The 17,978-nt window shown below is 36.7% G+C and overlaps 1 protein-coding gene across 1 annotated transcript in view; it reads right to left on the bottom strand.

The window, feature by feature from the left end:
- LOC149542729 (kinesin-like protein KIN-14B) overlaps nt 1-17,978 on the bottom strand; it is a 219,735-nt gene that overhangs the window by 177,110 nt on the left and 24,647 nt on the right. The window contains exons 2-5 of the mRNA XM_089797609.1: nt 7,982-8,105; nt 7,649-7,735; nt 7,313-7,483; nt 6,768-6,874 (exon numbers count right to left, since the gene is read on the bottom strand). Coding sequence (XP_089653735.1) covers nt 6,768-6,874; nt 7,313-7,483; nt 7,649-7,735; nt 7,982-8,105 — 489 coding nt within the window. The remainder of the gene's footprint in view (nt 1-6,767; nt 6,875-7,312; nt 7,484-7,648; nt 7,736-7,981; nt 8,106-17,978) is intronic.

The following is a 17,978-nucleotide window of genomic DNA, read 5'->3' on the forward strand; positions in this document are numbered from 1 at the left end:
ATAAAATGATCAATTGGTATATAAGGATAGATAAACTAATTAAATGTATTTATAGTTCCTTGAAACCGTGCTCTTGTATTTCAAGATAGACAATCAAGTTCCCCTTATTAGAACAACCAATAGATAAGATACTTGTGCAAAATTCTTCATAAACTACATGTGGTATCCAACATAGCCTGATAAGGATTTTATTCCACTCATGTCAACTAGTGCTTCCATCTAAGTAATGACCTTCATTTAATCAAGGTTGTCTTTAATCTAGCCTCATACACAACATGGTGAAGGAGCTTCCATTGAGTTACCATGAACCTATATTTGGTTAGATTCAAAACCAACTTTACTGCTCAATAATGCCACATGAATTCTATTAGATCTTGAAGATGGGCTTTGTTATTGTAAATGAACCAATCATCAAGGAAAGCTTTGAAGATATTGTTTGTCATCTCGTCAAAGATGTGTAGGATAAGCCCTGAAGATGTAGCAAGGGTATTACAAATCTTGAATGACATCCAATTGTATGCATAAACCCAATCTTTGATGAGAAATGCAGTCTTCATTTTATCTTATTCAGCTATACAAATTTGATTATATCCAAAGAATTCATCCATGAATGATGTGCATTGTTACTTCATAGAATCTATGAATGGGATAGGGATGGATTCTTAGTACTGGTTGCACTTAAGCTTCTTAAACCAATAAATTAAAATTTATGTTGATTCTTTCTTAAAACTAAACACAATTGGGGGCACTCAATCACTTATTTGTACTTTGAAGTTTTGTACTTGCATAATTATTGTTGAACCCCCTATTGTAGGTTTGCACATTTGCATTTTACCTTCTCAAGTATTATAGATTTCCACAACAATTTATTGTCATCTCTCAGTAATTCAAACTCTTTCTCAAGTGCCTTCCTAAGTTTTTCCTATCTAGCTTTCTTCGGATTTAGGAATTTAGAATTTCAATGAACTATCACTCCTCTCAACATGACTAAAAAGCATCTTAACACATTTCACCAAACCATTTCTCCATGAATAGTCAAAAGGAAATGCACATCTTACAATGGCAAAATCTTTAAATCCATCTCTAATTAAAATTTGCCAACTCTTGTTTTCTCAAGAACTAGACAAACTACCCAAAAAATTATCTTAAGTGACCCTCCAACTACAATTATCCTACATGTCTATGCTTGTCATTCCTCAACATTAATGGACACGTCCCTATACTCGGCCCTTACTCCGGTGCTTCGAGTTTTCCTTCAATATTATTCCCTCCTACTATTGGCATGTCAAGCCCCCCTTATGGATCTTCAATTAGTAGTTGTTTTGTTCCATATATATGATAATATCTGTCACATAAGAATCTTGTTCCTCTTTTCTAATGAAATTAGTGTTCAACTCTTCTTTAGAGTTTGGGATTCCCTCTAAAGAAAAAGCTTTGTTGCGTGTTCTATGGAGTTAGTGGACTCTATGACCAATCTGCAAGAACTATACTTTGTCTACAAGGGGCAACTGACTTTCAGCTTTGACTCCTCCCATTTTTACTTTTGTTTGCACTTTTAATTATTTTGTACTTGTTCCTTTGATTTCCCATTAGAGCAGCCTCTCACCGTCCTTATCTTCTTTCCTACATTTCCAATAGACATTGCTGGACCCACTCACCATTTTGTTTCTTTTAAATGTCTTTATTTAGAGACGATGGCATTTGAATCTTCAGCAATCAATGTCAATTCTCTAATCTTTCTTTCTCTTCATGGTGAGCCATGGTGAGCCTTTCCTTCTTACCACTAGAAAACTTGTTCTCATTGGGATTCATAGTCTCACTCCACACAACAATCTTGCAACATGATCTAAAGTCAAGCTAAGACTCAAAGTAGGCATTCAAGCAGTGGATTGCATCTTCAGGTAACACCAAATTATTTCAAATAATGTCTTGTCCTGTCAGCTTCTTCACAAGCATTCTCCCATACAGAAAGGTTTTACTAATATCTGAAATCCCCTGTGAAATTGTTCTCAGATTCTTGGTTTGTATTCACTGCTTTGTGAATTGGTCATTCAATTTATTTTCCGTCCTTTATTGACTGGGGTATCCTTTAACAACCCACGTTTACAGAGGCAATGACACAAGAATGTTTATTACTGATTCTACACTACCAGATTGCAGCAATAATAAATTGTTGGTTCCAGTACTGATCCTGGTTCAGGTTTGTGGATACGGATATATATATATATATAGCGAGTATATTTTTCTGCTCTAATAAATGCTCATCGATGTTGCTTAATGGGAAAAATTAACATGTGAAACCCTCTTAAATCATATTATCATGGACCATGGTTGTTGCAGTAATTCGTAGAGTTGGTATATATGACAGAAGATGCAACTAGCAGATATACAACAACAATAGCTGTGAAACCATTATATATCCAAATGATCTAAGTTTAAACTAATATTGTAGCAAGATGCAACAAAATCCCTTGAATATTAATAATATTCAACTCCGATTTTAACTTGGACCCCTGCCGGAATGCAAAAATCAATTCTTGGCCAAACTCCAGAAACTATTACATATCCCAATGATTTAAGTTTAAAACTAATATTGTAGCAAGGTACAACGAAGTCCCTTAATTATTAATAATATTCAACTGTGATTTTAACTTGGACCTCTGCCGAAATGCAAAAAAAATTCTTGGCCAAACTCCAAAACCCTTAAAGGGACCTCCACAGGCAAACCAAACCAGAATCCAGCGTGGCAGTAGGCAAACCTAATAGCGCAGCAGCAATACCTAAAATAATATCAAAATAATAATGAACACAATAAATCAATTCAACATAGGGATGCACCCCACCCCAGATCCCTCACATTCTGAGACAGGGACAATGTGCCCCCCCATCACTGGCCTTCCACCGCCACTGTGATGCCGAGATGGCACGGCATCCTTGGAATGGACATGGGGATGCCCAAGAATCTCTTGACTGTCTTGGAGACATTTGTGCATTCCTCGTCGGTAGACAGCCATAAAAGTGAGTTTTGAAAAACAAATGCATCTTTTTAAAGCACGTCACTGTTGCGAGAAAAATGCTTCAAAATTGAAGAATCCAAAGGCCACAAAAGATCGAAAATGTACTTGGCAGCAAGGCTGCTGCCCCTCAACCCCACCATATATCGTGACAGGGAGCACCCCTCGGGGACCCTGCAAGGGGCATCGCCCCTTGACCCTCCTAAGGGCTGCCGCCCCTAGAACCTCACTTTCAAATTTAAAAACAAATGAAGAAATTATAGGGGAAATTGCATCGAATAAAGTTGATATGAGGATTTTTCCTTGACGGATGATTATAAGCCTCCTCCCTTAACTACATTTTGACATTTTGTACTTGTTTTGATATCATGCTACTCGTTGTAATCATCTTTATGATATATTCTATATTTTTATTTCGTATTCTAATTTCTGATTAGTAATCTGATATTCAATGTTCATTGTTCACTATTCACTGTTCAAGTATTTCGTGTTTGGCATTCACAATTTTGCTATTACACTTCTTATATTGTTATACATATTTTCATAACTAGCATTTCAAGTACTATATGCATAGTATATAGTATACACAGCCTATACATAGTATACACAGCACCACCCCCTGCCGCCATCCTCCAACATCCCATAGTTGAGGCCCTTTTGCCCGTCCCCCAAAGCCGGTGTAATACTGAAATATAAAGTATAGAATCAAATTTTCTTTTAGTGTCTTTACAATTGTTTCATGTAAATAGGAACAATACCTCCCTAACAGACTTTCTTTAAGTTGTCGCTTCAGATGCGGATGCGGGTACAAGAATCCGGTGCACAAATGCGTGAATATTTCTTTTTTTTTCTTTTTTTTTCTGGAGGAGTGTTGGATTTGTCTGGGTCTGTGTGTGTGTCTGGAGAGAGAGAGATACAAGAACTACACAGAATTAAATCATTTGATAGTATGATACTTCATCATTGATCAACATAAATATTAAATGCCAATTGATAGTTCAGTAAATATCTAAATTATCAAGGTAATTTAACATTGCTTAATCGATTTGAAATCATTATTAAAAGATTGATACATTTATAAAATGTAAACTATATCTAAATATATGCTTAATTTTTTATAATATAGTTTAATATTATTAACATAAAATTTATGACAGTTTAATAGTCTGGAAGATAATCGTATTTGTATCTCTGTCATAAATAGTTTAGTTAACTGATTTAATAGTTTATTTAAATAATTATATAAATGAATAATAACTTAACACACTAACAAAGGACTCGAGTAACTTCGACATCCTCATATAGAGTGCAGCTGTTGATATTTGTTTCAATGTCATTCATGGGCCTTATATGAGTCCGGTAGTTGTATTATTCATCCTCTATGGATGAATAACTTAGACTAGTAGAAGATGTAGAATCTGCTGTCCACAAAACTGAAACATGACCTGCAATATTTTGTAAATATCCCCCAACTCTTTTGCAGACAATTCCACCAAACCCATTATATGATACAAGGATAAATTCCTGGCCCACAGAATCAGAAATGCCCTGACAGAAAAGAGATATATGGGAATTAGGCTTTAGCATGAAATGCTCCTGGTGAGGAACAGATTCAAAGTTGAGAACCCTGCAACTAAACCCTATGCTCAAAAGGTTTTCTTACATTGGCAGAGAGGTAATACACAAGATATTAACCAGTATTTAATTCAAAATGTGCTTGGATGCGCAGGAATTCCCCCTGTAGACACCCAGGAAGTGCGCCACAGGGCTGTGGAAGGCATCCACAGCCCTGGGATGTGCTTCCTGGGCGTTTCCAGATACATCCAGCTCCACCTCTGCCTCCAGATGCATCCGCTTCCACATCCAAGCTGGTGGGGAGAAAATCAGCAACTGAGGAATTTCTTTTCAATGACAATACACACTGTATCGGATACATAACAATTAACATACACCTATTCGTTATATAACAATAAGAAGCTACATCACTACCTAATGCTAACAAATCTTAACGGCAGACTATGAAAAAACATTATTCAGTTGATGATTTCAAGGACCTGGACCCAGGAAGACAGGGTTAAGTGATCATTTATACAGCATATTACACATCAGCATAAAGCCCAGATTTTCAGTTACTTACTATAAGACGCATCTGAAGAATGTGAATGATTTCAAGGAGCTAAACAAAAACCACAACTGAAAACAGTAAACCTTACTTCTGTGAATGCAAGACATCTCGGACCAACAACAAGACCCGAGATACTTCAACAAGGTCAACCACAAATGAGAATACCAAATATTCAAAATTGTGGATAAAAGAAAAGGGTGCTTTCAAGACCACTCTTGAAACAAAGAAAAGATGGCACTAAAGTTTGACAATGGTGTAACCATAATGAACACCATGCTTGACTTATTATCATATACCCTGGTAATATATTTATGCTTGGTAAGACAATCTTCATCGCACGCTAATGGTATAACTATAAACCCAGAAGAAACATAAATAATAAACAAGTATATCTTCTTCATTTTGCAGTAGTGGAACCAACCACAAGGTAATGGCTAAAGGATCACTATACACAACATGGAATCCCATGTTGAAGATGGTTACTGCGCCAAAACCAACAGCGAGTAGAAATAATATGAGAAGATTCCTACTCCAAAACTTCAGAACATGTAGTTAAAATGACACTGCAACAGAGTGAAAATTAATTATATTGGCTCAAGCACTTTTCACTTTATCAAGGTATGCTTGTGCATCATCTTTGCCCAACAAAAAGAAGTCGGGCAACTACTTAACTACCTGTAACATCTCCTGGTCTGCATGATGGTTACCCCAGCCCAACAAGAAGTCAGTCAGGCCAAGATCCAACGCAAAAGCTTTTGGCGAAAAATAGATACCATGAGGATACAATTCATAGCTTCTTGTCAAATGTGGTTCATGACTGTCAAGAAGGGTTTTTAAAAAATCCAGCTTGTTGTTGGATGTAAGAATTATTTGGGTGTAGTGACAAATCACGGCTGACCAATTTGAAGTTTCTCAACAATCATTTACAACAAATGCATTGGTATGTTGTCCTTGTGTACGATTCACAAAAACAGAAAGAGAGATCATCAAACATTAAGTTGTATATGATGCAGAAAGTTGTGTATCTAAAGATGCCGATAACAAATGAAAAATATGTCAATTTTTTAAAAATAAATTTGCATCCAACATTACACTTTTATATGCTAAAAAACTCTGGCAGCTTGTTCCCTAGATATGCCCCACTTAAAAAACACTTCAAAGGAAGAAAAACTAATATGTGATATTAATTTCGTACTTAACTTACATACTAGTAAGTCACTATTATGCAGTCATAGTAATCATATATCATTGAGATAAAATATACAAACACTGTTTCAGAAATACTCCAATCGTAGTTACTGCACATAAGCTACTATTTACAAGGTCATTCTCATTACATATCTCAAGATGTCTTGGGGATTCATTTTCATGTGTTCTTTAACACATACAATCCATGTTACAGGAAACATGTGCTGCACTGGAAGAAACTTAAGATTGAAGAAATAAAAAAACTGCAGGGATTAGGAAGATGGTGTTATTAGATTTAAACATAAAGAGACAAGCTATTAATGGATTTTCAATTTTCTGTTTCTTCAAGACAGAACCAGTCTTTCTCTAATGCATATTCTGTTGAACATGGGTAAACTAAGGTTCTAAATTCAGCATATAGAACAGGAGAAAAAAGAGACCATTGTATGTGTTTTTCCAGCGCCTGTTTGACCGTAAGCAAATACAGAGACATTATACCCATCCAGTGCAGACTGAACAAATGGTTGGATGTCTTGAAAGAAGTCACCTGCATCCATTACAAAAAAAGCAATTGTCAAAACTTCATATTTTTGTTTTTCCATTGAATATATCAGGTTTTCTGTTTTTCTTTTTTTTTTTTTCTTTTCAGAAATACAGTTCCATGTTCAGATTAATTTTATTTCTGTATACAAAGTTGAAAGAGCCAATCCGCAATGCAAAGTCCAGTAGTTTGAATTTGAAGAATCAAGTGCATGTAAAGAAAATTGAATAAGACTTTTCTTTAACCTAAAACTGAATCATTCGGTTAAAGATACTAATGGAGAAGACAATTCCTCCATTGTGTGTAAACAGAAACAATGAAATGTAAGAGCTCAAACATTTTTTTGTTTTAAGAAATATATAAAAACAAACTGCTCTTTCACAGCTAAAAGTAGAAGGAAAAAAAATGAACAGTATCAGACTTTTTTTTAAAAACTTTCATTACCTTGGCCAACATGAGGTCCATAAACTCTGTCGAATTCAAAATCTTTTTTAGAACTTGTAACCGGATCACCACCCGGATTTATACGTATTGTTAAATCATCAGGAAATTCTGTTACTGGCAAACCCTCATCCTCAAATTGAGGTCGAACACGACAAAATACCCTGATGGTTCCTGGAATGATTTACTGCACTATTAATCAATATAATTCACTTATAGCAACCATATGTAACTGTAAAAAATATTGCTATAGATGAAGATAAGTCATTAGTGCGGACAGGAAATCATCCAATATTTATAATTTGTAGAAAGAAATGATGTCATATCATGCAGGCAGACCTTTCACAGTTAACAAATCATTGAATAGTTTCTTCTTTTCAGCGACCAATGGGGCAATTCTGGCCTCTGTTTCTAGGGCAATCCGATCTGAAACCATGCCAAAATTTCAGTTCATGCAGAACTGTTCAGAAGATTAATGCAAAAAAACATAAAGAACTGAAATTAATACCACTTATGTCCCCTTATTATTTTACAGAACTCTGAAAAGAAGCTTACATTCTAAAATGAGTGTTCTTTTATTCAAATAGCAGCAAGATCTAGCTGAAGATTCAATGGAGGATCAGAACATTAAATTCTAATTTAATCATAATGACAATCCTTTGTAGCACAGACCTAATTTGCGAGCTTTCTCTGCAAGAACACCCAAATACCGTGTAACTCGACCAAGTTTTGCACTTGAGTACTCTTGCAAGTCACTTGCTTCCTGTCTTATTTCAAGCATATCTTCACGTGCAGTCTGTAATTTAAAATGTATAGATGTGTATATCAGACAGATGTAACTACCTCAAAATGAATAAAAATGATTCAGCGGGAAATCCCTTGAAAGAAAATATGAATATTAACTACAAACAAAAAGTTGTTCTGGTCAAAATCTACAAAGTACTAAAGTGCAACCTTTTAAAGAGCGACTAGAGCATCAGTCATTGCAATCTCATATTTAATACTATTGACAATAAATTAAATAATACTACCAACTTTATATAGATACGTACTCCATATAAAGTTTGTTTGGAAATTTGGACCAATATAGTTGCTAGCAATTTTTTTGTTTTTTATAACTATAACAACATATGCTAAGGTTGATCCCCTAGATAGCCACAAAAAATTGGTAAACCAGTCCATTTATTTTTAACTTATGTAAAACACTATGGTCTTTTATTGATAGGACTTCATAGGTATAAGGAAGTCTCTGCTCTCACCAGAGAAATTGCTTCACAAAATGTGTAAATATTGCTTTGTGTATGGTAAAGAAACATCCTTCTCTCCTATTTAAATGATACAGAAGGAAGGCACAAAAATTTCAACAAAAATGTTACATTCAGCCAGATCAAGGTGACCATCACAGGATAAAACAATGTATTTGTGACCTAACTTGAACAGATTGGTTGTTTTCTCCTATCAAGATAAGAAGATTACCACTAGAAAAATTATAACTGAAAGTTTGAAACGTTGCTTCTGAAAATCAAGCATGTAAATCATACAATACCTCAGTTTACACTTCATATTTAGACATAAACATCGCAGCTTTAAAGAAATAACAGATTATTCTACCATCTATTTACCACCTGAATTGTTGTTATGCTAAATTATTTGCTAAGAGTCTAAGGCACATTCTTGAAAAAGCTAATACAACATTTTTCCAGCTTACCTCCAGTGATTCAACTATCTTAAATATGCGCTTCAAAATCCAGCTTGCAATTTTGTTTGCAGTTTAAATAAGACAGGAACAAATTTTGAAGCAAACACAAAGTAGATTTCATGAAATGCTTAGAATGCTTGTCGGGAGTCTCGATTCACATATTCCCATGCATGCAGAGATAAGAGTAATGTCAATTGAACAATTTATAATTTCACGGGACATTACTAAATATACTGGTGGGAATGAGGTGTAGAACACAATAAAAGTCCTAAGAGGGGGGTGAATTAGGATTGTACTTGAAAACTTTTACCAATTTAGTTTTGCTTTTATATCTGTTGTTTTAAATATTTCATTGTAACATCATATTAGCAGCAGCAATAAAGAAACAACAATCCACATGAAACAGTGCACCAGATATAATGTGGAAACCCAACTCGGGAAAACCACCAACACAAAAGGCTGCTACGATCTACTGTCCTAATCCAGCCATCTCAATGAGCTTCACTTACAATTTTAAGGGCTCCAACCCTTTGGAACAACAATCCCTTTGTCAGAGCAACAACTCTGTCAATCTGTGTATCTATTCAACCAAACTGAACCACAATTCAGAACTTGACCTGAGAATTAATTTACAATCACAAATTTGAATATCATTTGTATATTTCTGTACTGATTTTCATTCAAAATACTGATCATTGCTTTGCAAACTAATTGTGTACGTAGAGCCTGCAAATACTTTTAGACTGAAATTAATTTACTGGAACAATGTTTTAGCATTTTTTCAATTCTCTGTATCTTCAAAATTCAAAATATCACTAAGCATTATACCTGTATTTGTGAACAGAATTTCAATACCATAAAGTGATCCTTGTCAGTCTGTCTCTGTGCTCCAGTAACTTCCAGACTTTGATATTTCAATCACAGTCTTAATTCTCCATATATAGTATACTTGCAGTCAAGAACTTTTCTCTTTTATGGCAGACCACTGTCATTTTTCACACTTTTTTTTTAAATAAATGGCAATATATAGACAATATAAATTGCCTAAACTCCTCCAATGCGTAACTGCAATACTAACTGTTGCCTTAACCAAAAGGAAGGATATTTGATGTTTCGAATCAATCAAATACCATTTCATTAGATCATCCTCTCGTGACCATATTCATATTAATTAATTTTGAAACAAAGGCGTCGATTCATTTCTAAGTAATCACCATCTCAACAAAAATAATTCTGTTCCTTGCCCGATTGAATAAAACTTTACTAATGGTCTTATTATTTTATCGGGCTGCCACACAGGCAGCGCTCATATAACTCCAATTGTCTTTTTCTTATTTTGTTTTTATTCACTTCATGCTCTTTGCAAATCAGCCCGACATTAGTTCTCCTCCTTGCCTGTCAGCCTGACTAGACACATCCAAAATAACCTTGATTCAACTCATCACTGAGAAATTGTTAATATTATTGTAAATTACAGCAAGGAATATAAAACAAAAATCGAACCCTTTGTCATCTTTCTTATGCTTTACTTTATCAGACACCACTCATATGCGGAAGACACATACCATCATTTTATTTGATCAATATGTAGAAACCTTGCAATGAATGCTTCGGTGAGGACATGTGACAAACTTCAGAATAGTTCAGTCAAATATTGCCATGCAGGAATCAAATCTGGAGAATGTTGTCATTATAGCAAATCTGGAGAATCCTTGTCACTGAATACAGAGGTTTTAACATCTAGGCTATTTATTCAGGTATGCATACTACTGTTATCTGCTAATGTTTCTGTAGTTTAACATCAATGACATTTTGAGACAAATTTCAAACAAATGCTAACATGAGGATGTTGCCCTGGGCCCTTCAATGGTTCAAGTGGGCAAAGGTAAAAATCTAGTAATTGAAGATGGCATGGAAACTTCTTGTGTATCTGGGTAATGTGGTCTCAAATCTTAGTCTGTAGCAGTCATCCTTATTTGGCCCCTGTTCTGGCTCTGACCCATTTTCTCTGCTGCTTTGGGCTCTCTGAGTTTAAATGCTAATGTGGTTAAGATGAGAGCCAGAATGCTCATGTTTTGTATTTGGTTGAGCATGTGTTTTGCTAGCTTCAGTGTCTTCTTCCCTGTTCCTCTTGAGACTCCGTTTCATTCTTATGTACTCATTCATATATTAATACATATATTTTCAGGTCTTGTGCCTTTTGTTCAAAAATATACTTTTGCTTCATTTTCTAAACTATAGCATCTTCGTCTACTTCGAATATTCAATTCAAAATAGAAAACTGAAGTGAGAGCAAATATTTGTCTACAACAAAGCAACATGACAATTTCACTTTATTGGGGTGGATCAAATGATAATTTTTGGAATCTATTCCCAAACTGCAATGAAAGGTGTTCATGAAACTAGGAAATCCCATTCAAAAAATACTTCTGCCTCCCTCATCTATTATCATATCCTTTCCATAACGCACCATATGTTGAAGATATAGCTTCATTAGATATCTTTCTCCTTTCATTGTGATGTGTTATTTTATTTCTACTCTGCTTCTCTCATTGCATTTAAGTAATCATCTATCTATCTGGAGTCGGTTGATCCAGTCAGCTGGTCATCACTCTATTATTGCCAGCGACTATCCTGTCATGTGCTCCATCGATTCAAGACATTGAGGTGGCTTTATTCTTTCATTCTCAAGAGCTAGGAATATTGGTACCACTGCAGCGGTAACCGCATCTCTTCATATGCGCCATGATGTTCCTTACTCTTGGCAATTTTTGCATTCTAGGTGGTTGCATTTTTAGCTGGGATAAGTGTATGTAGATTGTGGCTGCTTCTTGTCTTTCCAGAGATTATATACGCTATTTGATTGTCTTAGTGAAAGGTGATGGAGTGTGAATTAAGAGTTGTTCTTGCTTTTCATTTGCAGAGACAATTTTGTGTGTATTGTAAAATGACTTCTGATTATTTATCATAAAGGAACTCTGGCTGGGTTTTTCTCCCTCAGGCTGGAGGTTTTCCCAGGCTAATCCTGTGTTTTGTGTTCTCTATTTTTCATTTGTGCTGTGCATGTCATTTCTGATCCTAAAACCAACATAGCATCAGGGCCAGTATTTCATTCAATGTCATGGGATCTTCCTTGGTGACAATGTCATATTTGACGGGAGACATACCTTCAAGCGCTGCATATACTTTATGCCATGAAAATCATTTTAATGTGGCAAAGGTCACATTTGCCGAAGTATGATTATTATTGAATCTGTTCATTATTGGGGGTGTTGTATTTCTCACAGATACAAGTTTGAGAGATGAATTTTTTATTGCCAATATTGTTTTGGCTGCCATTTCAATTTCTGTGATAGCAAATTTTCCTTAAGCTGCATTTGGTTTGAAGAGCAGCCATCTTCTAAACAGGAACTCTTCATTCTTCCATCACCGCTCAACAAGATGGGCATCTCAGGTGTTTCTTATCAGGTGAAGATCCTGTTACTGAGATAACTTGTACTTACAGTATTGACAGTTTCCCTTTTTAGGAGGGTAGGGATTAGTGTTGGAATCAACTGAGTAGAGTTGGGATTTCCCGTACTCAGCGTGGACTTTCAAACAAAGTCAAGATAGACCCTTTCCAACACAGATACTTTTGCTCTTTAGTGTGAGCTCCTAAAGGTAACTGACTGCAGATAGTAGTAAGGCTTGTTACAAGATTCAAGAAGAGTTGGCAGATTAACGGATTTCCGGATGATTCATTGATTAACAGAGGAACAAATGTGTTCCTTATAAAGAATTACAAGGACGTTGTTTCTTTTTAGAAACAACGTAGATTGAAGATGGAATTAGAAACAAAACTAGAGATAGAATTAGAAACAAAACTAGAGATAGGATAGGAAACATTCCTATCTGGACTAAAGAAAAAAGAGACGGGATAGGAAACATTCCTATCTAGACTGAAAGACGGACTACAAACAAGTAGTTGACTATTATAGAGAGTATAAGATATTATCTTAATACCCTCCCTTAATGGTCAACGTACGGATGTCGGAACAGTCTGTGATAACTGAGACCCTCCCTGGATCTACAGAATGCTGAAACCAAGAAGCTTTGCCAGAAGAGTGCTATGACTCAAAATAAGTTGCAATTACAAAACTTCGTTTTTGTGGAAAAAACGGTAAAACCCAGAATCTCACACAACCTTGCGTATTACAGACAACTTAAAATGATTTTTGAGGAGAAAATCAACAAACCCACAAAAACAGAAACAAATTCAGAAGGCTCTGCTCTTGTCGGAAGTCTCATGAAGACCTTTTAGATGTGTCCAGATTTTGGCAGCTGTCTTGCCGGATGGAATCTGAGAAAGCTGGTCATCAGCTACAGATAGTTTGAGAAGCATTACTGCCTCTCGATTATTCAAATCCCATGTATCTTGATTAGGACCCGGAGAAGTCGGACGCTGCGTAACACCCAGAACAAGTTGATCGGTGTTTCGATATTCGAAAATTGCGATGATGCGCTGCTTCCAGGTTCCATAATTGCGACCATTGAATTTGGAATTATGTTCGAGCAGAATATTTGTCAGAGATGCCATGGCACGTTTTTCAATGAAAAACTGTGACAATCTGTGAAGGCACATTCTTCGAGGCAAAAATCAGAAAGACCCAGAAGAGAGCTCAAAAAACGCAGAAGGAATCTGCTGTCATTTTCTGGATCCGCTGGCTCGAAAATCAAGGCACCCAGAAAAAACGGACAACCCAGTTGAGCTCTCGAAAAAACCACCAAGAATTTGCAAACAAAATATTTTTTCGACCCCAAAAATTAGGGTTTCGAACAAAATATCAGGCAGCGGCTATGGAGGGCAATAGTTGTAGAAAAAATGGCGGATTTGACAAAAAACATTGCAAAACCAGACCAAGAACTAGTCGGATTTAGTGCTACAGCTGTTGGGTGGAGGTCATAGCAAGATTGAGGCGGAAATAGGAAGCTTTGGCAGATGTTTGCGGCTCCAAACGTGAAGGAGAATTCCCAACGCAAATTTGATGAAAATCGTAGGTTGTACACTCGATTTCCTTTGCAAATCATGTGGAAAACGCAAGCAAAACTCAATATTCAGCAGAGTAATCACCGGTTTTTAGCAATAAAAAAATGCAGCTTTAGACACCCAAACGAAATCGCATTTTTCAGATGGGCAGAAAAAACGACCTCCAAAAAACTTCCAGAATTTTGATTTTTCAGTCTCTTGAAACCCTAGTCAAGAACAGGCAGCAATGAACTTCAAAAAAAGAGAGATAGTTTCGAAAATTTTAGAGCAAATAATTTCCAAAGAAATTATAAAATTCTCGAAAAAAATTGAAGTATTATCTCTGATACCATGTTACAAGATTCAAGAAGAGTTGGCAGATTAACGGATTTCCGGATGATTCATTGATTAACAGAGGAACAAATGTGTTCCTTATAAAGAATTACAAGGACGTTGTTTCTTTTTAGAAACAACGTAGACTGAAGACGGAATTAGAAACAAAACTAGAGACAAGATAGGAAACATTCCTATCTGGACTGAAGAAAAAAGAGACGGGATAGGAAACATTCCTATCTAGACTAAAAGACGGACTACAGACAAGTAGTTGACTATTATAGAAAGTATAAGATATTATCTTAATAAGGCTTCCATGAAAGGCACCAGCATCAATTCTGAGCAGAATAAGTCAATTCTGTCATTAGAGTCATTTCTGTTTTCTGTGCTTCTGGAGATATCATTTCATTCGCAGATTGTAAACGGAACCACAGTTTATATCTGCTGTAGAAAGTCCGATGTTTTTATATTTAATGTGAATCCCCTGTTGGTGACCATATTATATGGACTAAAGTATTATTTAACTTAGTTTGCCATCCAATGTTTGCATTCCCCGTGAAAAAATACTTCATTGAGTTTAATACATTCAGAGTTTAAAATGTGAAGGGACAATTATTCTAAAGTCCGAGGCTGATATTAATTAATTCAAGCCTTCTGATTGGTTGGGTTTTGACCACCAAAAGAAATCTCTTTCCCGTGTCTGGTCTCTGCTGGAGCCATTACTTTGAAGGGGCAATATATTTAATCTTGTGTTCCATTCCAAGAAGTGCCTATTTTGTTATGAAGCAGATTCTGTTTGGTGAAGTTGAGGAAATGGACGAAAGAGAGGAAGTTAACAACTTTTCTGTCATGAATATCTTTGCCATGGTTACGGCTGACTATTTGCTTTCCTTCTATATGACTTGCAAGCATGGAGTTATGCTTTCACATCTTTTTGTGGGCCTCTAATTACTTCTTCTCACTGCACCTTTGATCATTGACAGCCTTCTGTCCATGCAGGTTCCAATCCCAAGACATTATTGGGCGAATCGAGCAGGAAACAGATTACAGAGCAATTGTAAGACACAACTGCGGAAGGCACTGCTAAGGTTGGCAGTTCTGTATCTGTTATTATTAAACCTTTGCCACTGTCACTAAGTCCAAATCAGATAGTGTGTAAGCTACTTATTGGAGAAGATAAAACAATATTTAAGGTGACGCAGATTTTATTACAATAATAGATAAGACGTCTATTATTAGTTAATGGTTATCTTGTAAATATCTTTAGCTTTAGTTTGCTTTCGTTTTTTGCTTTCTCTGGAATAGAATGTTTCTATTCTTTACGATCGTTTCCTAAGGAAACATCGTCTCTTCCTTTTGTATAAATTGACCTTTCGGTCTCTGTTATTAATAAGCAAGTATTTACCAATTACCTCATAATATAGTATCAGAGCTAAATACTTCAATTTTTTCGGAAAAATTTATAATTTCTTCTTGAAATTATTTGTTTAAATTTTTCCAAAATTATTTCAGCTAATTTCTCCAAAACCCACCTAGGGTCTTTCTACATGGAGAAATTCCCGAATTACAGGTCTACAAATCGCGTGGAAATCGTGGCCATTTTTTGAAGACTCGCGTTTTTGGGGTGAAAATTTGCATGTTTTTGTATCAAATCTTCATGCTCTTAGCCATCTCAGTCTGTCATTGTGCTCTGGGAAGCAGATTCGACCATTTTTCATCAAGAAATCTGAAGTTTTTTCAAGCTTTTTTCAGCTAGGGCCGTTTTTTTTCGAAACCCTAATTTTTGGGGTCGAAAAAATTTTTTGTTTGCAAATTCTTGGTGGGTTTTTCGAGAGCTCAACTGGGTTGTCGTCCGTTTTTTCTGGGTGCCTCGATTTTTGTGCCTCAATTTTCGAGCCAGCGGATTCAAAAAACGACAGCAAATTCCTTCTAGGTTTTTCGAGCTCTCTTTTGGGTCATTCTCTAATTCTTCTGGGTCTTCCGTATTTTTGCCTCGAAGAACGTGCTTTCACAGATTTTCACAGTTTTTCATTGAAAAACGTGCCATGGCATCTCTGAAAAATATTCTGCTCGAACATAATTCCAAATTCAATGGTCGCAATTATGGAACCTGGAAGCAGCGCATCATCGCAATTTTCGAATATCGAAACACCGATCAACTTGTTCTGGGTGTTAAGTAGCGTCCGACTTCTCCAAGTCCCGATCAAGATACATGGGATCTGAACAATCGAGAGGCAGTAATGCTTCTCAAACTCTCCGTAGCTAATGACCAGCTTTCTCAGATTCCATCCGGCAAGACAGCGGCCGAAATCTGGACACATCTAAAAGGTCTTCATGAGACTTCCGACAAGAGCAGAGCCTTCTTTCTAAAAAACACTCTGTTTTCTATTGTCATGGATGAGCGCACCTCGCTCCAGGCACACCTGAATCGGATTCAGGAAATCCGTGATCAGTTACTTGCCATCGGTCGCAAGATGGAGGAAGAGGATATTGTGGTAATCACTCTTCATAGTTTACCAAATTCCTATGAGCATTTTATCGAGACTCTCAACATCACATCTACTGGTGTTGATCTAAAGTTCACTGATCTCTGCACCCTGCTACTTCAGCAAGATCGGTGGAAACAACAGTTCGGTAGCAGCTCCAATTCCACCTCCACTGAGCAAGCCTTTGCTGGGAAATCCTTTCAAAAGGATAAGGGCAAGTTTCAGCAACCATCTCAGCAGAAGTCTTCTGCTCCAGCATCCGATGGTACCAAAAAGAAGAACATTCAATGCAACTATTGCCACAAGTATGGTCACATGAAGGTTGCATGTCGGAAACGCCTAGCTGCCCAGTCTAAGCAATCAGGTTCGCAACCCAAAGCGAACAGTGCAGAGCACACTGAGCAGGCGGAATTTGCCTTTTATGCCTTCATGGCTAAAAGACCCGCAGATCATGTACAGTCATCTGCTTGGTACATTGATTCAGGTGCCTCTCGACATTTCACTCACCGCAGAGACTGGTTTACTGACTACCAGCCTTATTCAGATTCTGTTATCTTTGGTGGTGGAGAAGAGTACACGGTTGTTGGTAAAGGCAACATTCAAATTCAGTCTGTTGGGAGGAAGCTCATATTCCTTGATGTGTACTACGTTCCAGGGATGGAACTAAATCTACTCTCGGTCAGTCAGTTGCTGCGACATTCTCCACACTTGGCAATCACCTTCAGTTCACATCAGTGCACCATCACTGATCGAGCGACTAAGTCTACTATTGCAGTTGGTCTTGAGGATCATGGTCTTTTCAGACTTACTGATTCTAGTGATTCTCAGGACTTAGCTATGGCTGCTCGGCGATCTTCCATCAGCACACTTTGGCATCAGCGATATGGGCACTTAAATGTGCATTATCTCTCACAACTTGCTCGGGATGAGCTTGTTCTTGGTTTGCCAGAGATTCAAACCCAACACTTTGGAGTTTGTGACGCATGTCAGGCTGGGAAGCAACATCGCACACCTTTCCCCAGTGGCGATTCTTGGCGAGCTTCTCAAGTACTTCAGCTTGTTCATGCTGATATCTGCGGCCCTATGGCCACTCCTTCTGTTCTTGGGTACAGGTATTTTCTGTTGTTTGTAGATGATTTCAGTAGA

This window comes from Cupressus sempervirens, chromosome 8 (assembly GCF_028749045.1).
Source record: "Cupressus sempervirens isolate cs-2001-9-10 chromosome 8, ASM2874904v1, whole genome shotgun sequence".
In the NCBI taxonomy this organism is placed as follows: Eukaryota; Viridiplantae; Streptophyta; class Pinopsida; order Cupressales; family Cupressaceae; genus Cupressus; species Cupressus sempervirens.